General features: G+C 44.1%; 1 protein-coding gene across 2 annotated transcripts in view; it reads left to right on the top strand.

Annotated features, from left to right (window-relative positions):
- Positions 1-24,124, top strand: part of RPTOR (regulatory associated protein of MTOR complex 1) — a gene marked incomplete at its 5' end in the record, with an annotated part of 340,079 nt that overhangs the window by 230,542 nt on the left and 85,413 nt on the right. For both annotated transcript variants that reach the window (XM_079725126.1, XM_079725125.1), the window contains 2 exons: positions 20,065-20,165; positions 20,707-20,851. In XM_079725126.1, the coding sequence (XP_079581252.1) occupies positions 20,065-20,165; positions 20,707-20,851 (246 nt within the window). The remainder of the gene's footprint in view (positions 1-20,064; positions 20,166-20,706; positions 20,852-24,124) is intronic.

Here is a 24,124-nt window from a genome sequence, read left to right as displayed (position 1 = left end):
TTCTAAGCTTAGATGCGCCTAGGAACCAGGCATCTCTTTCTTGGACTGTTCATCATTCATTCAGCAAAGAGTTGGTGTGTGCCCTTGGATTCTTATCAGGAGAAGGAAACATGAAAACATAAATTAAAAAATATGAAATTACAAAGTGTGCTAGATGGAGCCATAACATAGTTACTGGTGCTTCTCTGATTGAGCAGCCAGGAAGGCCTGTCTCCTGGAGGGCGATCCACCTGGCCAGAAGGAGCCAGCCACGCGAGGTGGGGGACAGCATCCCAACCGGGAGCCTCGCAGCCTGAGTTGGGCACAAGTTTGGTGTGCTCCAAGTGCAGTGTGCTCCAAGTGTAGTGTGCTCCAAGTGCTGCCCCGGAAGGGCATTCGTAGGTCCGGTATTTAGAATTAATGCACTTAGAGGGTTCACAGTGGCCTCAAGTCTGACTCAAATCACTACATCACACAGGGAAGCTGAGCACTTAGTAGCTTGGTTAGCACCTAAATAGGGGATGGAGCCAGATTGTTTCCAACTATAGTTGCTGGGTTGCTGTATGGGTATGCAGTGACGTTTACGCTTCCATGCCAGCCACCGGCAAGTGTTGGAGTACTGGTGGTGTGTACCACACCAGTTGCTAGGGGGTGATGATGGGAGAAGACTAACAGTGTACGAGATGGTGTGTCCTCAAGAGCTTAAAAACTGATCAGGGGGGCTTCCCTGGTGGCGCAGTGGTTGGGAATCTGCCTGCCAATTCAGGGGACACAGGTTCGAGCCCCGCTCCGGGAGGATCCCACATGCCGCGGAACACCTAAGCCAGTGCACCACAACGACTGAGGCTGCGCTCTGGAGCCCACGAGCCACAACACCTGAGCCCACGTGCCACAACTGCTGAAGCCCACGTGCCTAGAGCCCATGCTCCACAGCGGGAGAATCCACCGCAGTGAGAAGCCCACATACCGCAATGAAGAGTAGCCCCCGCTCACCTCAGCTTGAGAAAGCCCACATGCAGCAACGAAGACCCAATGCAGCCAAAAAAAAGAGGAATAAACAAAATAAATAAATTAAAAAAAAAAACTGATCGGGGGCTCAGGTTCATATCTGTAGAACCATTAACAAGGAAGGCCTGAGCTCACTAGGCTGCAAGCCTCTTGGAGCTGAGATTGGACTGGACGCTCAGTAAGAGGTTGGCCTCCTCTCCTGTGTGGACAGCGTGTAGTGGGCAGTCAATGAATGCCTGTGAGTGGATAGTGGTCCAGAGAGGAGAGAGCCCATGGCAAGCTGGAGATTCTGGGGCCAACTCCATGGAGGAGGACCCATGGGCTGGGCTTCACAGAGGAGGCAGTATTTGGATCAGTGGCAAGGAACACTGGCCATGCTTTGCTCTGTAAGTCTGTTAGCTGCAGCTTTCCACCAAAGGGAGTGGTAGTACAAAGCCTACTGATGCGCTCTGTTTGCAAGATGGAGAATGGGTACAACTGGAAAGCTACAGGAAGAGTTGTCCCTCATCTTTCCTGAAGAAGGTGGTCAGCTGGTCCTTTTGCGAGATCTGTAAGATTACTTCCATGAATGATGGCCCAGGTCAATTTGATGTGCCATGTATCATGTCTTAGAGCTGTAAAGCTTTGCTTTTTACCACTGGGATCGCAGCCAAAATACTCCCCCTTCTATTCCAGGTATAGCAGGAGTCAGTTTAGATGTGACAGCACCAACAGCTCACCTCACCATTGCACGATCTTCACGATGGCACCATTCTTCTGCTACAACAAGGATGCGTTTAATAATTAACCATAGAAAGTAGAGCAAAATGATGCAAGTTTTCAGAAATTCAGATCAACAGTAACGATACTGTTATTAGAAGTAATGAGGGCTAAACTAAGAATTTGCTCATATTAAGAAAACTTTGAGGTGAACCCAATAATAGAATATAAAAAGGTCTTGACAGGCTGAGTAGCTAAATGCAGATGATCAGAATTATGTATATAGATCTCACAGTGGTCCCCAGAAATCACATGTATAGGTATGGGATTTGGAAAATTTGATAGAACACTAGCCCCTGTGGAAAAAGTCAGTATTTTAGTAAACTGAACTTAATTTAGGTCAACTCTTCGACATGACTGCTCCAAAAATAGAAAAATCTAGAGAAGGGAGGTGATAGACCCTGAGGGGATGGGGTGGGACATGGAGTGGGTGGACATGTGAGAAGCACTTTAAGGAACTGGGATGTTTAGCCTGGAGCAGAGAAGACTCTGGAATGACAGGTAACTGTTTTAGATAATGGAAAACTCATGAGATTCAGGTGAATTACATGTATCTGTCTGGTACCAAGAAGTGCTAGCGTCAGAGCTGCTGGGCAAGAGCTTCAGCGAAAGCGGTCTTGGTATCCCGAAGAACCACCCGGTGGTCAGAACCCCCGAGACGAGCTGGGTAGCAGGGAGCGCACACCAGGCAGAGTGAGGGCTGTGAGGGGCGAGGTGAACCAGGAGGGTGGTTGCACTGGAGATGATGTGTAAGGCCCTTCCGACCCAGGCAGCATGAGTTTTGGGGATGCCAGGAAAAGCAAGAAACAGATGACTTCCAAGTGGAAAAAAACTACTGGTTTATTAAGGGAAAGAAAGGAAAAATGGGAAGAGAGAAAATTTTACATCTACTAAAAAGTAGAATTTGGGGAATTCCCTGGTGGTCCAGTGGTTAGGATTCCGTGCTTTTACTGCTGAGGGCCCAGGTTCAATCCCTGGTCCAGGAACTAATATCCCGCAAGCTGTACGGCACAGCCAGAAAAAAGAAAAAAAAAAAAGTAGAATTTTAGTGTGGCAAAATTAAGTAGCTCGACAACAAACGATTCTCTCCCGCCTGGCTCATTGTTGGGTCAATGCAGAAAACATGACATTTTGAAAATAAAGTGGGTTTTGTAGTATCACTTATATATCCAATTAGGGCATTTGAGGGGGTTGTCTTTTTTTTTTTTTTTGCAGTACGCGGGCCTCTCACTGTTGTGGCCTCTCCCGTTGCGGAGCACAGGCTCCGGACACGCAGGCTCAGCGGCCATGGCTCACAGGCCCAGCCGCTCCACGGCATATGGGATCCTCCCGGACCGGGGCACGAACCTGTGTCCCCTGCATCGGCAGGCGGACTCTCAACCACTGCACCACCAGGGAAGCCCTGTTATGTTTTATCCAACAGCTTTATTGGGGTGTAATTTACACACCACTTTAAGTGTACAACTCAATGGTTTTTAGTAAATCCCCTGATTTATGCAACTATCACCATAATCCAGTTTTAATACATTCCCATCACTCTAATAAGATCCCTTTTGCCCATTTATAGTTAATCCCATTGCTACCCCAGCTCCAGACAACCACTAATCTACTTTCTTTTCTGTATATTTGTCTTTTCTGGACATTTCATGTAAGTGGAATCAAACAATGGGGTCTTTTTTGACTGGCTTTTTTTTTTTTTCCTTAGCATAATGTTTTCAGGGTTTATTGATATTATAGCATGTACCAGTATTTTATTCCTTTTTATTGTTGAATGGTATTCCATTTCTTTATCCATATCATTGATCATCAGTCATTGGCTCTTAGGAGGAATGTTGCTATGAATACTCATGTACAAGCCTTTAGGTGGACATTTATTTTCATTTCTCCTGGGTGGATTCCTAGGAGTGGAATTGCTGGGTCATATGGTCAAATTTATGTTTAACTTCTAAGAAATTGCCAAATTATTTTCCGAAGTGGCTGTAGCATTTCACATTCCCATCAGCAGTGCCTGAGAGGTGGGTTTTTCCACATCCTCTCCACGTTTGTCATCGCCTGCTCCTTTGCTTATAGCCATTCTTGTGAGTGTGGGGTTTTAATTTGAACGCACTAAGGCGCGCCATGTGGAGCACCTTTCCTGTGCTCATTTGCCGTCTATCTATCTTCTATGGCAAAGTGCCCGTTAACATCTTTACCCACACTTTCTCTGGGTTGTCTTCTGATTATTGAATTGTAAGAGGTCTTTATATATTTTGGATGTGAGTTCTTCTCAGATATATAATTTGGGATTATTTTCCCAAAGGCTACTTTACAAAAGTGAAAATGTGCTACATGTAACTTAGGTTGCTCATAAAATTATCATGTTTGTTATATTAAACTTAGGGGTTGAGTTTATTTGGGCACTTCCAAAATTTCTGATTTAATTTGTTTTAGAACTTGTGGGGGGTTTGTAGCAAATAAATAGAAGCAGCTATAATTTCTGAGCCCTTACGATGTACCATGTTTTGTGCGAACTTGTTAGCTGTTAACTTATTCCACTTTTCTAGTTCCTGTAGGGCTGGGTGGTACAGATGATGTGACTGAGTCGCAGAGAGGTTAGGTAACGTGCCCAGAGTCACACAGTGAGAAGTGGCAGAGCCTGGAGGGTTCACACGCAGGCCTCTCTGATTCCACCCCCTTATCTCCGTGCTGCGTGTAAACTGAAGGATCCCTTAACATCCTGCAAGTTCGTGTGTGGATGTTGAGAGGGAGGAAGGGTTCATTTTGGTTGGGGACATATCAGGAAAGGTCTTACAAGGGAGGTGGCATGAGTTTCATGAGTCTAGGTGTCTGGTCTCCGGGGCACCAGGTACCTGGGAGGAAGAGGAGCGCTCATGTCTGTTTAATGCAGCCCTGCCAGGAAAACCTCAGAGGAGAATTATCCTGGAAGATCAAGAACAGCAAACACAACCTGATTGTATTTGGAAACTGTTGTTTCTGTGGTGTTTTAACAAATTGACAGGAAGAGACAGAATTTCCAGCAAGGCTGCCGGCAGTCCTACTCAGCACGAGGTGTGGAGTAACCCTGGCATTCCATGGACTAGAAAGGTTAGGATCAATCTCTATGAAACACTTGGAGGCATTACATCCAAGTCTGCTGCTGAGCAGGCGAGCTCCACCCTCCACCAGCCCCACCCTCACCCTCCCCTCCTCCCACCTTCTTTACAGAGAAGCTCCCTGTGAGGGTACATTCAAGGGGGGATGCCTGGAGAGCACAGCCTGAAGGTAGGGGAGCATCTCAGGAGGGAAGTGCTCCTTGCCCGTCTGGACCAAGACAGGTGCTCCCTGGAGCTTGTCTGGATTTCACCTCTTCCCCTCATTTTAGAAACTGCCTTTTCCGAATATTACAGGCTTTTTAGCAGCTTTTCAGAGAACTCTGCTTGGAGGAGACTTCTGCTTGGCTCCTGGGCCTGTAGCTCTCAGTAAAGGGTCTGTCTGAAGATCAGCCTTGACACCAAGAAGGCCAAAGAAGATCAGGTTTTTTCAGGGAATGCTTAAAAAATAATCTTAGGTTCAGATTTATTTCTATACTATTTAATAGAAAAGAACCTGTTTTCATTGTGTCGTAAACATGTTGAATAAGCACATGGGAAACTGCTCCTTCGCTCTCTTTGACCCTGTGTCTCTCTGGTTTTTGTTCGCAGTCTCCAGAGGGACTCGTGCCAGTACTGGTGCTGTTGTTGGCTGGCTCCGGGAATGGGCAATAGTTTATCATTCTGTAATAAATTCAGTAAAAGGGAGATTATCTCCAGTGTTGTTTTAACTCCTGCTCACTACTGAGCCTTGGAAATCATCATTCCTTTCCCCCCAGGATTTTAAGATACATTTTTTTACATTTGCTTCACAAGTAAAGATTGGCAGGCTTCTGTTCTGTGGGAGCTGTTAAAGGCAGAAGGAAAGGGATGTGAAGAACAGCAGTGCTGCACACATAAACTATTCGATTTAAAGGCTCAGTACAGATTTTTAAAAAATCATTAGGAAACAAGCTGCCTGTGTGGCTTTTGAAAAATATCAGTCAGCTTATTCAGAGGTAGAATTATGTAATTTTTTAATCTCTCGCATCTCTCAGGTGCTTTGTTCACCATCAAACTATTTTGATAGCCTATATCTTCCAGGAGAAATTAACAAGAGCTTCATTTAAGTCAACATTTTTTTAAACTGCAGGTCATAGTTTATTAGTAACTGTAAAATCAGTTTGGTGGGTCACAGCCTTGCATTAAAAAAAAAGAGAAAAGGTTAGAAAATATCCTTGTTTTTCTAGCAACATGAATGCTCTTTGGCCCTGTTGTTTGAATGTGTATATTTACATATGATTGTGTATATGTGTATATGAGGTCACCATGCAAAATGCATCTCTTACTAGGAGTTGTGATCAAAAAAGTCTGAAAGCCTCTTATGTTCCCTGAGGACCTGGACATACTGGCTCCCTAATGGTCCAACCTCGAGTTGTCAGTGCTCTTAATATGTAGCTCGTCGTTTCCTATTGGTAGTCCCTGTTGATGCAAATAATCAATAAACAATCTATAATAAGGGATAGAAGAGAGTTTTATTTGAGCCAAACTGAGGGCTGTAGTCCAGGACAGCCTCTCAGTAGCTCTGAGGAGCTGCTCTGGAGAAGCATGGTTTTCAGCACAGTTTTATATCCTGTCAGAACAAAGAATATACACCAAACATGACAGAGGTACATCCCTTCAAGGTTTCAAAAAAGACAGATTAGCAGCTACACTGCAAGTTAGCATGACCTTGGCATCTGAGAAGGGAACTTATCTTTCAAGGAGAACTAGCATGGGTGTCATAGGAAGGGAGGCATTTATCCCTGTTTTCAAGTGGACATTCTTCTGGATACTCTGCATTTTTTTTTTTTTTTTTTTTTGGTTGTGCCACATAGCTTACAGAATCTTAGTTCCCCGAGCAGGGCTTGAACCCGGGGCCCCAGCAATGAAAGTGCTGAGTCCTAACCACTGGACCCCTAGGGAATTCCCAGGATATTGCATTCTTTTCTTTAGTGGTTAAAGCAGTTGTACAATGTATGATAAACAGGCCATAAGACAGGCTGTTCTAGTTAACATAAACTTCAGGCCAAATCATGTATAAGCCAGAATGACTTACCCATACCTCAGTATGTGAAAATTTCTTCCATCATCCTGAATGCCTGTTGTGCCCTCAGCCTAATGCCATGTTATGGTTTCCTATAACCTGCCACATTTTTAATTAAATGATTGCTGATACATATACCTCAACTTCCTCTTCTCTTCTTGTTCAAGAAGTAATTTTGACAATTTGTCATTTTACTTTAAATTAAAAGCCCATTCCCATTTTGACCACATGCTTCGTCCTTCAGAACTGCAAAAGGACACATTAGCCATGACTGATTTCCCCTTCCTGGTAGAATGAATTGAACCTTTTGTCACCAAGAAATGTCACTCTTCATCTCTGGTAATGCCTTTGCCATAGAGTCCACTTTGTAGGATAGTAGCGTACCCATACAGCTATCATTTGGTTAGTGTTTGTAGAGTGTATCTTTTCATATGTGTATACGTAATGTGTGTGTACATAATTTTATGTATGATATATAAATAATTTTATATATATTTAAGCAGGTATCTTTATATATATATTTCTATAGCTTTATATATTTAAGGTGTATCTGTTTTTAGCAGGATATAGTTGACTTTTGTTCTGTTTTTAAATCCAGACTAAAAATTTTTGATTTTATTTTTTATAAATGTATTTATTTATTTACTTATTTTTGGCTGTGTTGGGTCTTTGTTGATGCATGCAGGCTTCCTCTAGTTGCAGCTAGTGGGGGCTACTCTTCGTTGTGGTGCGCAGGCTTCTCATTGCGGTGGCTTCTCTTGTTGCAGAGCATGGGCTCTATGCGCGCAGGCTTCAGTAGTTGTGGCATTTGGGCTCAGTAGTTGTGCCACACGGGCTCTAGAGCACAGGCTCAGTAGTTGTGGTGCACGGGCTTAGTTGCTCCACGGCATGTGGGATCTTCCTGGACGAGGGCTCGAACCCATGTCCCCTGAATTGTCAGGCGGATTCTTAACCTCTGAGCCACCAGGGACGTCCCCAAAATTGGTGACTTTAACTGAAGTATCAAGTCTTTTTATAGTTGATATAATAATTGACATATTTGAGTTTAAATCTGCCACCCTGTTTCTTTTTTGTTTTTTCCCCCATTTCTTTTTTACACCTTCCTTTTTTTCTCCTGCATTGCCATCTTTTGGATTGATTAACAGTTTGACTACCCTTCCTCCCCTTCTTTTGGCTTGTTAACTATGTGTTCTTTTCCTACACTCGAGTGGCTACCCAGAGCCATGGTCTCCTTGTGCTTTCCGTTAAAGGCCAGGCAGTGAACACTTAAGCCTCTGTGAGCCACATAAAGTCTCTGTTGTTTATTCTTCTTTATCTTCTGTTACAGCCCTTTAAAATTATAAGGCTTGTTATTAGCTTTCAGGCCATACAAAAAATAGGCTGCTGGCTGGATTTGGCCCGAGGGCCATAGTTTTGCCAACCCCTGGCTTATTAAAGTCTAATATAAATTAGTACTTTTACCACTTTCCAGGTGATGCAAGAACCTTAGAACAATTAACTTCGTTTACTCACTTCCTGAATTGTATACAATTACTGTCATATATTTTAACTCTCCATATATTATCATCTCCATAAACATTATTAATATTCTATAGAGTTAATACTTACTTTTACCCACATATTTACATCTTCTATTGTCTTTCATTCCTTCCTGCACCTCAGAGCTTCCATCTGAGATCATTTTTCTTTATTTCCTTTAGTGCAGGTTTGCCAGTGAAAAGTTATATTTTTATTGTTTGAAAACACTGTAATTTCCCCTTCATTTGTTTTTACTTTTTAAAAAAATTATTTATTTATTTTTGGCTGCATTGGGTCTTTGCTGCTGCACGCAGGCTTTCTCTAGTTGTGGCGAGTGGGGGCTACTCTTTGTTGCAGTGTGCAGGCTTCTCATTACGGTGGCTTCTCTTGTTGTGCAGCACAGGCTCTAGGTGCGTGGGCTTCAGTAGTTGTGGTGCACAGGCTCAGTAGTTGTGGTGCGCAGGCTCAGTAGTTGTGGCTTGCATGCTCTAGAGCACAGGCTCAGTAGTTGTGGCTCTCAGTCTCAGTAGTTGTGGCTCATGGGCTTAGTTGCTCCACGGCATGTGGGATCTTCCCAGACCAGGGCTCAAACCCATGTCCCCAGCATTGGCAGGCAGATTCTTAACACTGCGCCACTAGGGAAGCCCCTGTTTCTACATTTTTAAATTGACATTGTTGAAATATAGCTTACATTCAATAAAATGACCTCACTTTAAGTATATAGTTTGATGAGTCTTGGCAGCTTTATACACACATGGGACCACCATCACACTCAAAATATGTCCTAAAAATTCCCTTGTACCTCATCCCAGTTAATCCCCCGCCCTAGCCCCCAGGCCCAAACAACCATTGATCTGCTTTTTCTCATACATTAGATTTATCTTTTCTAGGGCTTCAGATAAATAGAAGATGATACTGTATTTTTTGTGTGTCTGAAGAATGGAATGGCTGGGTGGTGTGGCAGGTGTGTGTTTAACTTTATCAGAAACTTCCCAGCTCAGCATTCGCCCCAGTCATGTGTGAGTGGCCAGAGGTTCTGCATCCACGTTGATACTTGGTATTCTTAGTCTCTTTAATCTTAGCTGTCTAATGGGTGTGTGATGCTGTGTCCTGTGGCTTTAACTTGCATTTGCCTAGTGACTAATGGTGCTAAGTGGCTCTTTGTGTGCTATTGGCCATTAATTTACATTCTTTAATAAAATGTATATTCATGTCTCTTGCCAACTTTTTAATTGTGTTGTTTGCCTTCAAGAGTCCTTTACATATTTTGGATATAAGTCATTGTCAGATCTACATCTTGTGAATATTTTTGGTCAGTCTGACTTTTGTTTTCATTTTCACAACAATCTCCTAAAGACCAGGAGTTTTTCATTTGGATAAAATCTGACCTCATAGTTTTTTCTTTTATGATTTATACTTTTGTGTCCCACCTAAGAAATCTTTGTGTACCCCAGGGTAGTGAAGATTTTCTCCTAAAACTGTTATGGTTTTAACTTTTATGTTTAAGTTTATGATCCACTTCAAGTTAACTTTTATACATGATGTGCAGTGAGTCAAGGGTCAGTTCTTTCTGTATGGATGTACATTTGTTCCCACACCATCATGGAAATAAAGTCTTTTTCCCATTAAATTACTTTGGTACCTTTGACAAAAATCATTTGAATATAATTGTGTAGTCCTTTTGCTTTGTCCTATGACATAGATCTCTATGTCTGTCCTTATGCCAGAACCACACTATCTTGATCATTGTAGCTTTACTGGAAATCTGTTCCCTTTCAAAATGGTTTTGGCTATTCTAGCTCCTTGCATTTCCATGTCAATTTTAGACTCAGCTCATCAGTTTCTAACAAGCCTGCTGGGATTTGTACTGTGATTGCGTTGCATGTGTAGACCAATTTGAGGAGAATTCTCATCTTAACAATACTGAGTCTTCTGATCCATTAGCGTGGTGTGTCTCCCCAGTTAAGTCTTTTAAAAACTTACCACAGCAATACTTTGTAGTTTGTTGTTATTGTTTACTTTTAATTTTAATCCCATGAATTCAGCAAATGGCATCAGACATCTCTGACTGTGACAAATGCAGTATAAAGTGAAGTTCTCTGTTGAGGGGAGTGGTCAGAGCTGTTCAACGGGATTCTGAGGGGATACATCTTACAACAAGGAACTCAGAGACAGATGCTTCGAGGTCCCTGTGTGAGAGCAGGGGAGATCCTCAGGACTCTGCCTAGTTCTGGTCAGAGGTCTGGTCAGTGAGATCAGGATTGGGTGTCCAGAGAGAAGCTTTCAGTCAACAGTGCATGTCACATGCCCAGGAGGACATTAACCCCCATCATGTAGTGATGCTGGACTAGATCTTCCTCTTTTGTTGCTGACTGTTATATTTAGTTTCTGGAATTTTAAGTACTGCAGAGAAGTGATGGAGGCTGCAGGCATCTGCTGGACATTGAGGCATTTCACCTGTATCACCATCATTACTGAACACTCATATTGTAGTTCACTGGGTATCCTCCCAACAGTTCTTTCTTTTCTTTTTTCTTTGGCCTCACTGCACAGCTTGTGGGATCTTAGTTCCCTGACAAGGGACCTTCCTTGAGAGTCAGTTTATTATTAGAGCTGTATGTGCATCTACCTGAGTACCTACTATATATCAGCCATTGTGCTTCACATACATCATCTCATTTAACTTAATCCAAAGAAGTGGGTCCTTATTGGCATTTTCAAGGGATGGAGCATAAAAGAAGTAGAGTCATACAATAGTAAGTAAAAGTTCAAGAACCAAACCCAAACTTTATAGCTCCGAACTTGTGTTTTTAACTGTGGTATATTCCCTTCTACCCTTTTCTAGTTCTTGGAGTCCTCAGTCTAATTTAGATATTTATTCATGGTGTTTCTGTAGCACTAAGTGGGTTCATCTACCATGATCATTATCACATACTGACTTAGTTGTCTTGATGCTTTGTAGTTTGAACTGTATATATTTTGCAAATAGTTTGTTAAATTAATTTCAGTTTTTAAATTGTTCAATGATAGCATGTAGAAATGCATTTGATTTTTGTATAATAGCCTCATTTTTCTAACTATGCTAAACTCACTAATTAGTTCTGATACCTGTTTTATAGATTCCTTAAGATCTTCTATGTATATAATTGTGTCATCTGCAAATAAATACAATTTTACTTCTTCCTTTCATATCTTTATGTCTTCAATTCCTTTTTCTTACTTTATTGCACTGGCTAATGCCTCCACTACAAAGTTAAATAGAAGTGATGAAACTGAGCCTCCAAGCTGTGATCCTAATTAAGGATCAGTTAGGGGAAAACATTTTATCTTATATCACTAAGGGTAATGTGAGCTGTGAATTTTTCATAGATACCCTTTATCAGGTTGAGGAAGTTGTCTTTTGTATATAGTAGTTTCCTGAGAGTTTTTATCATGAACAGGTGTTGAAATTTATCAAATGCTTTTTCTATATCTATTAAGATAATAATTTATTCTCCTTTGTTCTGTTTCATTACATTATTGATGTTCAAATGTTAATTTAAACAAACCTTGCATTCCTGTAATAAACCCCATTTGATCATGGTGTATTACCCTTTGATATACTGCTGAATTTGACTTACTAATGTTTTATTAAAGATTTATGCACCTGTATTCTGAGGGGTAATGATTTTCTCTATAATCCAGTGGGGTGCAGCCACACCCTCTCCAGCAAGATCTAAGTCTTAGCCTTGGGTGGGGCCTCTTCCAAATTTGCTCCTTCTTTGGGTGTACTCCCTGAGCTGAAGAGGTAGTAGCTGTTCCCTACAGATACCAATCCTGTCTTTTTTAGAGTTCTTTTTATCCTTCTTAGTAGTTAGTTAATCTCCATATTTTAGCTAAAGCAGTTAATATTAAATGCTTAATATACTGCTTAATATCTCTGCTTAATTTACTGGCATGGTTTTTGTCTCCTGACGAAACCCTTACTAATACATGTTCCCTTGAAAGTGATATGCATTTTTTCCTCTGACTATTTTTAGGAAATTCTCTTTGTCTTGGATTTTGGTGGTTTTATTTTGATGTGCCTATGTGGGCATTATTTGTATTTGTCCTGCTTTATGACTATAGCATTTCTTCAACCTGAATGCTATAGACTGAATTATGGCCCCCAGGAAGAGCATCCTCACCAGAACCTGACCATGCTGGCACCCTGATCTTGGACTTGTAGTCTCCAGAACTGTGAGGAAATAAATTTCAGTTGGTTAAGCCACTCAGTCTGTGGTATTTTGTTATGACAGCCTGAGCTCACTAAGACACTGTGCCTTGATGTCTTTCATCAGTTGTAGGAAATTCTGAGCCATCGTATTTTTTTTTAAAGAGTGGCTCTTTTTTTGCATTATTTAAATGCTTTTTAAATTTATTTAAATATTTATTTATTTATTTACTTAGGCCGTGCCAGGGCTTAGTTGAGGCATGCGGGATCTTCGTTGCGGCATGCAGGATCTTTAGTTGCGGCATGTGGACTCCTAGTTGCGGCATGGGGACTCTTAGTTGCGGCATGCATGCAGGATCTTGTTCCCCAACCAGGGATCGAACCTGGGCCCCCTGCGTTGGGAGTGTGGAGCCTACCCGCTGGACCACCAGAGAAGTCCCTGAGCCATTCTGTTTTTGAATATTGCTTCTATTCCATTTTCTCTTTTGGGGACGCCAGTATGTACATCTTAGGTCTTTTCACAATATCCACTGTTTCTTATGTATTTTTTTCTTATGTCCCAATCTCTTGTCTCTTTTGCTTAATTTTGAGTATTTTTTTTCTGACCTGTCTTCCATTTCTCTCTTCAATGTTGTCTGATCTGCTGTTCAGCCCATCTATTGAGTTTTTAAATTTAATATACTGTATTGTTAAGTTCTTGAGGTTCCCAGATTTCCAGAGTTTATTTTATAGTTTCCAGTTCTCTGCCAGAGCTTTCCATCCTGTGCATTAATTCCATGAACATATTAAGTAAAATTATTTTGAAGTTGGTGTCTGATATTGCCATTATCTGAACCCTCTGTCCATCTCTTTCTCTTGTCAGTTGTTTTTCTTGGTTTTAAACCTAGAAATGCCTGGGGGTGTTTTGTTTGTTTTTTTGTTTGGAGTTTTTTTGAGGTATAGCTGATTTACAATATTATATTATTTTCAGGTGTACAATGTAGTGATTCAAAATTATTATATTCCATTTATATTTATTATAAATGCTTGGTTATTTTTTACTGAATGTTGCAAATTGAAAATGGAAATTGTACAGAAATCTGGGATGATTTGAGGCTGTGTGGTTTGTGTTATTTCTAGTTCATCCTTTGCACCCAGCTCCAAGACTGGGGGTTTTACCTGAGCTCCATCTCCTTGGTGGGCCCTCAGTTTTTGTTCTCCAGCCTGTGAGTCCACCAAGCTCAGCTTAGGCTCTCTGCTTCTCAGAGTTGCCAGGTACCTCTGGGACAAATGGAGCCCCAGGTGCCGGCTCAAGCCTGGGGCTTTTCTCTCTCAGGTTTTGGCCCCACGATTCCCCACATCCTTGCCAGCCTTCCATTGCTTTCAAAAAGATTTACACACACACACACACACACACACACACACACACCCCTACACACACACACAGCCTTTCTGGTTGTTCTCAGTGGGAGAATGGTCTGAGTCACCTCACCTGCCATTGCCAGGAGGTCTTCTAAACCCTAAGAGAGTAATTGAACCATGCGCCCCAGGCTTTGCAGATGTAATTTAGGGCCCGGCTGACTCAGCACTAAGATAGCGTCCCAGTGGCTGCACAGTTGAGTGTCTCTGGGTGAGTGTTGAGAGCTGAGTGCATCGTCCACAGGCTTTCTGCATTTAAACAAGTGTGGCTACATTTCCAACCAGGCTTTCTTACTGCGTGTTTCTCATTTCCTTCCTCCTGACTACTCAGACATGGTCCTGCAGTCCAGTTAAAGGGGGACTCCTCTGTAAAATTGCAAACCATTCAGGCTACAAACAAACCATATCACACTTTATAAACTGCAGGTTCCATACACACTGAAACGGACTTGGATGATCATCACTTGAAATCTGTGAATGGCTAGAAAAAAGCCATTGTGTAATAGGAAATACAGATAATATTAATGTTGAATTGTACACAATTTTAAATAAAGAGACATTAGAAAGAAGTCTTATAGAGATGTGGCTTGGTCCGGTTCAGCAGAATGTCAGCATATGAAGAAATATGTCCCAAAATGTACTATCTAGGGCAGAAGTTCCCAACCTTCATTTATGTCAAGTAGTTTTCTTTTCCCACTCAGCTGAATTTTTAGAATGATTAAGATTGTGTGTGTCTGCGTGCGCACACATCTGATTTCAGTATAGCATTAACTGATTGAGAAAATGTACCTGCACACATATTCAGGGACTCCTTTTGGTGACATCATGAGCACTGTCCCTTACCCCACAGGTTGAGAACCCTGGTCTCGTTTATCTGTCTTTGTCTAACCAAATATCTAACCAGTATATACGGACCTGGATATTCAAAAGAATTATTTTTTTTTAATTGCTGGGGATTTCCCTGGTGGTCCAGTGGGTAAGAATGCAGGGGGCCTGGGGTTCGATCCCTGTTTGGGGAACTAGATCCCACATGGCATGCCACAACTAAGAGTTTGCATGCCACAACTAAGAGTCCGCATGCAGCAACTAAAAAAAAGATCCCACATGCCACAACAAAGATCCCGCGTGCTACAACTAAGACCTGGCACAGCTAAAATATAAATAAATGAATGAATGAATGAATTTGTTTTTAATTGCTGGGTTCACCTTCCCATTTTCTTAGTCACAGAGCATTTCTAAGTAATGAATTATTTGCATTAAGTAAATGAATTAGCCCAAAGTTCTCTGCACCATCATTTTCATAAAGCCATTTAGAGCAGACAGAGTAAAAGTGCATCCTCCTTTATTTGAACTGAATATGAGATGATGTAAATTCATAAAACATGAAGTTTTCAAATGTTTTCCCTTTTCGGGTAAACTTGCTTGGCTTCCCTCTTATTTAAAAAAAGTTTCATTTTTCTTTATTATGCAAGTGGTGTGTTTTCAGCATATATATTATTAAATACAGATAAGCAAAAAGAATTAAAATCATCCATAATCTCCACTATGCCAATATAATCGTTGTTACTACTTTGGTGCAGACCCTCCCAGACTTTTTTCCTAAGTGTATTATTGGTGGATGTTTTTAACAAAAATGTAGCATGTCTTTTCATATTGTTATTTCAGTGCATTTAAAATTATTTGATTTTGTGCATAAAGAGATATCTGGAGGAATGGTCACCAAAATGTTTCTGCTGGTTCTTAGATGGTGAAATTTGGGATGATTTGTGTTATCTTCTTATCACTTGAGTATTTTTAGTGAGTTTGTGTCATTTTCTTGGAAACCATAGTTTTTCATTTAGCATTTTATTTACACAGAGCTGTGATCATGCAGCAAGAATCCATCCACTCACTCATCAAATATGTATCTGTTATGCATTAGATGCTATGTGTGAACACTGGGTTAGCACGAGGAAGCACGTGGGCCTGCCATCCAAGAGCCCCAAGCCTAGTGGGAGACGTAGCCTGGGCACCAGCTGTCATCTACGGAATTCTGTGGGGGCCTCAGAGTAGAACCTTAAAGCCTGGGGGGACCCCTGGGCCAGGGAGGCAGGAGGGCATCTGCGCAGGTCTGGAGACACGTGAGCTGTATGAGGAGGACAAGTTCCGTGTAGCTAGACATCGGCGTGTTGGCGAGAGAGGAAGCTGGGGAGACACAGAAAGTAACGAATGGAGGTGAGGACAGGCAGGGTGAGACACCTACCCCAGACCATGGTGCTGGCTGGTTGATGAGGGCAGACACAGAGACAAGGGACACAAGCTTATTGGGGAGAAGCACGGGAGGGAGGCGAAGAAGCAGCGGCCATGATGCTGAGCTGCAGAGCACGGGCCGCCTGTGGAGGCCCCACACCTCTGCCCTGGGCATCATTAGCTGGGGCCAACCTGACAGCTGAGACGGGCTCGTCTCCCGGCTGGATGGTGTACCCGAACATAATCCTCCCGCTAAGCAGCCAGCCCCTCTTGGGGGGTCTGGGCGGTGCCCCTCCATGTCAGTCACTCCACCACACGGGGTTCAGGGAGCTACTGGCCAAGTGGGAGCAAATGTTCTTAAGTAGGGAAGTAACGTGAGTCAGATGTGTGGGCTGTGAGCTCGTGCATGTGCTCAGCACTCCACCAGAATCTGTGAAGAGACTGATTTACATCGAGGAAAGTAAGTCATTGCCTACAAGGAATTTATTACCTAGTTACACAGATAATTAACATGCATGGAGCAACACTGAATAAATAAGAAGAAAAGTAAGCAATTGGTGGGCTGCCAAAGAAATCCCGAGTGAGATGCAGTTGAAAAGGACCTGAGCAAAGGCTGTTGTGGTCAAGACATCTTCATGGACAGGAAAGTTGGGCTTCGCTTGTGAAGACTGAGCCAGAACCAGCCCAAGGCACGTGGGAGGCTGTTCCAAGTGGGCAAATGAGAGGAGACTGAGTTTGATATTTTTGTCCAACTGCGAGGTAATGGACCCAACCAGAGGGAGCTAGTTTCAAAGTTTATTGTGTCAAGGTGATGGCTTTGAAGCCAAGTGGAAACTTTCTACCTAACTCCATTGGCAGAGTTTTCACCCTTGCTCCTTGGAGGCCTCGCAGTGGCCCATCTGGGGAGGTGTGGGCCACTGGGAAGCTGGTGGCTCCCAGCCCTCACCCCTCCAGCCATAGGAACTCTGCTTTCCTTTATTCCAAGTGAGATTTTGTTGAAATAGAGGGAACTATTTGAAACCACTGCAGCAGTAAGCAGAGAACCCTGTAGATTTTTGAACAAAGGTATACCGGGGGCCGTCACCCTGCCTAGTATGAATTGGATCAAGAAGGCCATTGAGGATACCTTTGCAGTGGGAGTGGTTACCAAAAGGCAGTGGAAGAGTTGCCTTGCAAGAAGCAGGAAACACGAGCTACACTTGGGGAAGAGATGAGTGGGCCCTGACTCTGAGGGTTCGAGCTCTGATGGAAGAGAATCCACGGGGACTCTTGGAGCGAGGACACATGCTACAGGGGAGAAGAAGATGGCAGTAATGAGGATGAACTTGATTTTAGACATGTTAAATTTGAGCTGTGAGGACACCAAGCAAGGGGTGAAGGCAGACACCTCAGGTTGGGTCATCTTGTAAGATCCAGAAGCAGAGCCGCCATTGCTGGAGTCAGGCTCCACACAGTGGGCAGTGCTGGAAGCTGTAGGTGAACCCAGATGTCGGGGGAGGTGAGAATAAATCCAACTGCAGACAGCGGTGATGAGGAGTTTGAGGAGGTGGCATGCATTTTCCAAGGAAGTGTCTGCTGGCTCTCTGCTGCATCTCCTTTGGAAGTGCTATCCACTTTATTTTGGTCCCCATTTTGCATATGAGGTTAACCTGGGTGACTCAGAGCAGAGAAACAAGACGCCAGAAGCTACCCAGACATGCACAGCTGGGACTAGAGTTCGTTTTTCTCATCTCCCAGTTCCATGATCTGTTCCTAAACTATAGCTTTTTGTGCTTTTCACATAAAAGTTAGTCCTTGATTAACACTGTGGGTTTAAATTTTAAAAGAACCACCTTGATTATTAATGAAATGGGGGGGGGGGGTAGGTGAAAGAAACTTGTGTAATGAAATGTGTCCTGGGCTTGACACTCTGTGCTGTGCCTTTCTTTGTGGCCCTGCATCACTGGCCCAGACAGCTTCCAGAGCAGGTTGGGTTTTGACGGCCTTAGGATCAACTACAGAAAGGAAAACGGAAACAAGAAGTTTCTGAAGTGACTTAATTCTTTTTTTTTTTTTTTTGAAGTGACTTAATTCTAAATGACGTGAAAAGGGAGGGAAGTGGGACTCACTTCCACCTTTGTCATCCCAGGCTGCCGAATGCAGATGGGTCTTGCAATGATTGGTTGATTTGATCACTTTGAATGGTTCCCAGGTCTGTCTGAAATCAGTCGGGCAGATGGCTTGGTCTGTGGTTTCATGATGAGCTTTAGTGAAAGACGTCAATAGAATTTTCAGGAGATCATAGTGGGAGTCTTAGTTTTGCATTTATCTGCCAGCGATTGTCACAAGATGAGGATTTTTAAAACACACCTAAATGCACACTGACCTCCACCTGACAAGGAGTGACCTCTGTTCCCTCTGATGGCTCGGCCACAGTGCCGGCAGCAGGGCAACTCCTCACTGCTGGGGACGCAGCAGCCTTTCCCAAGGGTCAAACCCCAAGGAGCCAGCTGGGGCTGTGTTGCTTCACCTGACTCAAGGGGCACTGCACACACCCATGATGCGCTTGGTCCAGGTTTGGAAATAGACCTCAGCAGACCCTCCTTCTTCCAAGAACGCCATCCTATCACCACCAGTTGCCAGGGCGAGAGGCAGGTGAGTGGGCAGAGGAGTGGCAGCCAATTCTGACTGCGTGCAGATGTGAAGACAAGGAGAGTGTCGCCACTGCCTCACTGCAGGGCTTTCCTCCTGATCGGCTCTCCTTGTACGTGTTCTGTGTAATTATGACAGCACGATATTTGCCCCACTTCTTTATTTAATGTTACAAAGCAGTCTTTTCCCCATATCATTAAAATATTCATAAACAACAGTTTAATAGCTTGTAGTTATTTCATTGTGGTTGTTCCATAATTAATCATTTCTCTATTATTGGTCACATAGGTAGTTTCTGACTTTTCACTGTTATAAATAAAACACTGAAAAACATACCTTGTTTCCACATTCTTCGTTTCTGGTTCAAGATTGATTCTTGGGAGCAGACTTAACTGAGGAAAGGATACAGATGTTTTCTGTCCTTCATGTGTCTGTCCTTTCCAGAAGGATTGTGCCAGCTCATACACCCAAAGGTGTCATCTGTGAGTGGCCGCAAATGGAGCACCACTCAAAAGAGTGTCACCCAGTTGTGTGTTGTGTTTTTTCTTCCTGTGCTCGAATTTCCCCACAGGGGGTGGGGAAGCAAGCCCAGCTCCCCTCACACGCCCCACTGGGAGGCCTGTGATGCTGCTGGCCCACCTCTCACATCCTCACTGCTGGCATTTTCAGTCCGGCGATGCTGCGCCAGGACTACGTGTGAATTTAAGAGGTGGAATCTAGGCCTGACTAGGTCTGTTTTGATGTTGAACAGGTGAATGATTGTGTGGTGAAGAGCTGGGCCCACAGAGGTCTTCCCATTGCCCTCAGCTTCTGGGAGGTGACCGGTGTCCTGTCCGACAGGAGTGTCTTGATTAGGGTGTGGGGGCCGTCCACTTGGAGGCTGAGAGCAAGGCTGTGGGGGGCTCTAGGGCCCCGGGGACCTGCCTGATCGGCAGAGCTCTGTGCCTGCTGTCACACGGGGGTGCCAGAGGGGCCCACCCGCTGCTCCTGTGCAGGTGGGGAAGGGAAGAAAGTGAAGTGGAGGCTGAGTTTTAAGATGTGAGGTTAGACGTACAGGAGTCTCAAAGATCACGGCGAGGCAAGGAGGTCCTCCTGGCATGGCCGAGTCTCCCCCCAACCCCCGTCTGACACGTCGTCGTCCCCTCACCCCTTCTCTTCCCACCTCCTCCTGCCTCTGTCACCTGTTTCCATCTCTGTGACTGTTTCGTGTTTCCTAGGATTCCCGGGCGGCTGAACGACAGGAGGACCCCCCTGGGCGAGCTGAACTGGATCTTCACGGCCATCACGGACACCATTGCGTGGAACGTGCTTCCTCGGGGTGAGGCTGCCCAGCCGTGGACCGGCGGGAAGGCTGCTGCCCCAGAGTCAGGAGACTCTGGCGCTGGGGTGTGAGAGAAGTCAAATGGCAGGACTGAGTTCCCCTCAGTGAAGAAAACTGAGGATGTGGGCGGTAGAAGGCAGGGACCCCGAAGGTTCTGAGAGGATGAAGTGAATCGCGCATCAGGTCGAGAGCAGTGATGCAGGGCGAGTTCAGAGAGGTGTCTGCTCAGGTCCTTAGTCTTTTCGGGGCAGACTCAGGGCTCATCTGCCTTCATAGTCACACACTATCCACATTTCTTAAAACCCAAATTACTGCTATAGTATAAGACACGTTTATGTTTTTCTGTGACCAGTCGGTTGGGTTCTGATGTTTGTTCACATTACGTCTGTCATGTAGGTGCTGCCAGTGCAGAATGTGCGTGTCAGTTCCAACCTGCTTGTTGCAACTTCTGGTAGAAGGACAGTAAATTTGTATATTTGGCTTTAAATGCTGGACATGAGTCACTGAAGTCACCTTTTTATCTTTTCTCTGCCCTCAGATCTCTTCCAAAAGCTCTTCAGACAGGACCTGTTGGTGGCTAGTCTGTTTCGAAATTTTTTATTGGCGGAAAGGATCATGAGGTCGTATAACTGCACCCCCGTCAGCAGCCCACGCCTGCCCCCCACATACATGCACGCCATGTGGTAAGTGTCTCTCCCCAGACCAGCATCAGGTCCTCTAAGGAGTATGGTTTTCCCGTTTCTGCGATAGTCCAAGTATAAGGGAATTATTTGAACAAAATAGGAAGATGTGGCTCCAAACGTGGAGGCCTGAGTGGTGTACACAAGTTAATAAGGTCGACCCTCAGCTCTGCCTAAGTCCCCTGTAGAAGTGAAGGTGCCTCTAAGGGTCATCCAGGGCTGAGCGGGACCAGTGCCTACAGAGGCCCTGCAGTTCATAGCTCTTGCGGAGAGGGCCTGCAGGTGAGTTCCTGACTCTGTAGGGATTTGTATTGAGGAAAGAAACTGCCAGCTGAATTCATGAAGTGTATCCAAGATTGCTCCAGAGAATTAAAACTGTTGGGTTCATGACCAGTTAATTTGCATGCTTATTTCACACATATACACATGCTGTCACACACACACATGCACAGGTGTGATCTTTATGACACTTGTATGTTGATTATAAATTTCCTTCAAAACTGGATTACTGGGACTTCCAGTGGTTAAGACTCTGTGCTTCCAATGCAGGGGGCCTGGGTTCAATCCCTGGTCAGGGAACTAGATCCCGCATGCTGCAACTAAGAGCCCACATGCTGCAACTAAGGGCCCACATGCCGTAACTAAAGGTCCTACGTGCTGCAACGAAGATCCCGCGTACCAAACTAAGACCCGGCACAGCCAAATAGATAACTAAATATTTAAAAAAAAAAACAAACTGTATTACTGCTCCTTACACTACTGCTAGTAGTAAGTAACAACAGTAATAATGGAAATTGTTTTGAATCTAGACATTATATCTGAAGACGTTTGGTTTCTTCCTGCCTCCTTGCTTTTGTGACACAAGCAGAATTTGAGGAAGTACTAAAATGGGGCAGTAACAAAGGAAAATGTGTCTTAGTTATATCCAGAGAGAAATCCTAATACAAAACATTTAAAAAGAGTAATTCACTTAGGTTTAGCCCTGAAAACCATTCAATGGTGTATTTTAATGGTCGGGTTTATTTTGGGTAGTGATTTTTTTTTTTTTTTTTTTTTTTTTTTTTTTTTTGTGATACGCGGGCCTCTCACTGTTGTGGCCTCTCCCATTGCGGAGCACAGGCTCCGGATGCACAGGCTCAGCGGCCATAGCTCACAGGCCCAGCCGCTCCGCGGCATGCGGGATCCTCCCGGACCGGGGCACGAACCCGTGTCCCCTGCATCGGCAGGCAGACTCTCAACCACTGCGCCACCAGGGAAGCCCCGATTTTTTTTTTTTTAATATGTGCATGACCACTTTCCCCCGACTCTGTAAACCCAGAGAACTAAGAAGGAGGTGGTAGACTCACCTCCTCTTATCCACTCAAGGAAAATCGGGAATTAACATTCTTATCTGTGAGATAAATCAAGATGCACTATGCTGGCCAAGCACCAGACTATAAACAGAAATCAAATTAAAACATGCCTCATCCATATCCTTTGGAATAGCTTATAGAATAAACTGGAGAAACAGAGAAATAGGAGTAGACCGCACGAAGAGTCTCTGTGCAGCAGTTTAGATCCTGTGTGAACAGACTGGCAGGACAGCAGACGCAGTTTCCTTCACTCCATGAAGATCAGAACTGGGGAGGTGGGGTTGAAAAGCCTCTCTAATGCTTAGGATAAATAATTAGAAAGAAAACCCACATTTCTGAAGAAGGAGATCCTCAAAACAGCCTTATCCTTTAAGTAAAGTGATGCCTTAAATTCTATTTTTTTCTGAACCAGGTTTTTATAAAACATTTATTATAAAAAAGGAAAGAAAAAGAAAAAAGAGCTGAACAGGGTCAGTGCTGCGACTAGTCATGGATGGAAAACTAGTTAAGCCACAGGAAATGGGCATCACACCAGCTGCCCAGTGTGAATGACCTCCTGGGTGACTGAGGCCACTGGCCAAGCAGGTCCCCCCAGGAGGAAGAAATACAGGGTGGACGCGAGGCGCCAGCTTTTAGCGAGAAGCGACCTATGTCCTTCCCTCCATCTGCCCACCCCACCAACAAGTCCATGGGACAGTCTTCCTTCTTGTACATGTTTCTCTGGATATAAAACTGCCTCCTCTAAGATGTGCTCAGCTGCAAAGAGTAAAAAACAATGTGTTGTCCCGGAGAAGAGAGTAAGGAGCACAGCCTGAGCAGAGAGCAGACAGAACAGACAGGGAAGATGACAGCAGGAGAAGGGGACCCAGGGAGGAAGCACACAGAGATGGCCGGTGCGGAACAGTCACACCTGTCTCTCTTCATCATCCCACAGATCTTTCTCTAGTATTGGCCTGTTAGAACATTTCTGAATTCTGGGATTTGTATAAGTGCTGTTTAATATAAGGTCCAAAGTCTAACAGCAGCATCTCAGAATCCCTCCCATCTCTGTTACTGATACCTTTCCATGCCCTCCTCTAAAACTAGGAATATGGCCCTCTTGCCTGCGAGTTTAGCTCTCCGTGAATCTCATAAAACAAATCCTCATTTGTGGTACAGAGAAACGTGAGCTAACACAGCAACCCACAGAGGCCCAGATAAAAAATGTGGAAAGTCTCCCAGGTATCCCGGGGCACATGGAATTGCTAGCAGTCATACATGCACCCTTGGGGTCTTTCTACTTCCCTGGTTCCAACCTCCCTGCGCATTCCAGGGCCCCTCTGCAGCTGATATGCACCCTGAAGACTTGAGTACAATGTAGTCCCTCAGCCTGCATGGTCCTCCATCCTGCAAAGCGCACTGTCTGTGGCCTGATACCCTCCCCACTCCCTTTTAGGCGAATCCTGGTTGTTGCACGTTGGGTTCTGTGGGAAGCGGACTCAGAGGTGGGGGTCAGCATTAGGATGCTGTTGAAGGAGGGCTCTGGGGATCACAGCCCTGGACAGGGAGGCGGCCTGACCCCTGACCCAGCCTGGACCAGCACATTCCCAGCCGGCATTGTTGGACCCTGACATCTCCCGCTTCACTCCAGCCCCTGCTGCCCTGTCCACTTTGCATCCACCCATTCCAGCTCAGGAGAGGGACTAAGCAGGTTGCTGAGGAAGAACCAAGGAATGGGACTGGTGAGACAGAGAGGCTTTGAAAAAGAATGCCCTTTGTCAGAATATTAGCTATAAAAGGGGAAACCAGGGAGAATCCCAGTACCTAACAGAATGGGGATGTAATTGAGATACATATATTTGAAAAAATGTAAGCCATCTTAAAACTTTGTTTGTGAAGATTATTTATTATTATACAAAATATATGTTAAATGACAAAAACAGAA

This window comes from Hyperoodon ampullatus, assembly GCF_949752795.1.
Source record: "Hyperoodon ampullatus genome assembly, chromosome: 19".
NCBI lineage: Eukaryota > Metazoa > Chordata > Mammalia > Artiodactyla > Ziphiidae > Hyperoodon > Hyperoodon ampullatus.
Note: the sequence above shows the minus strand (reverse complement) of the source record. Positions and strands in the feature narration are given on the sequence as shown.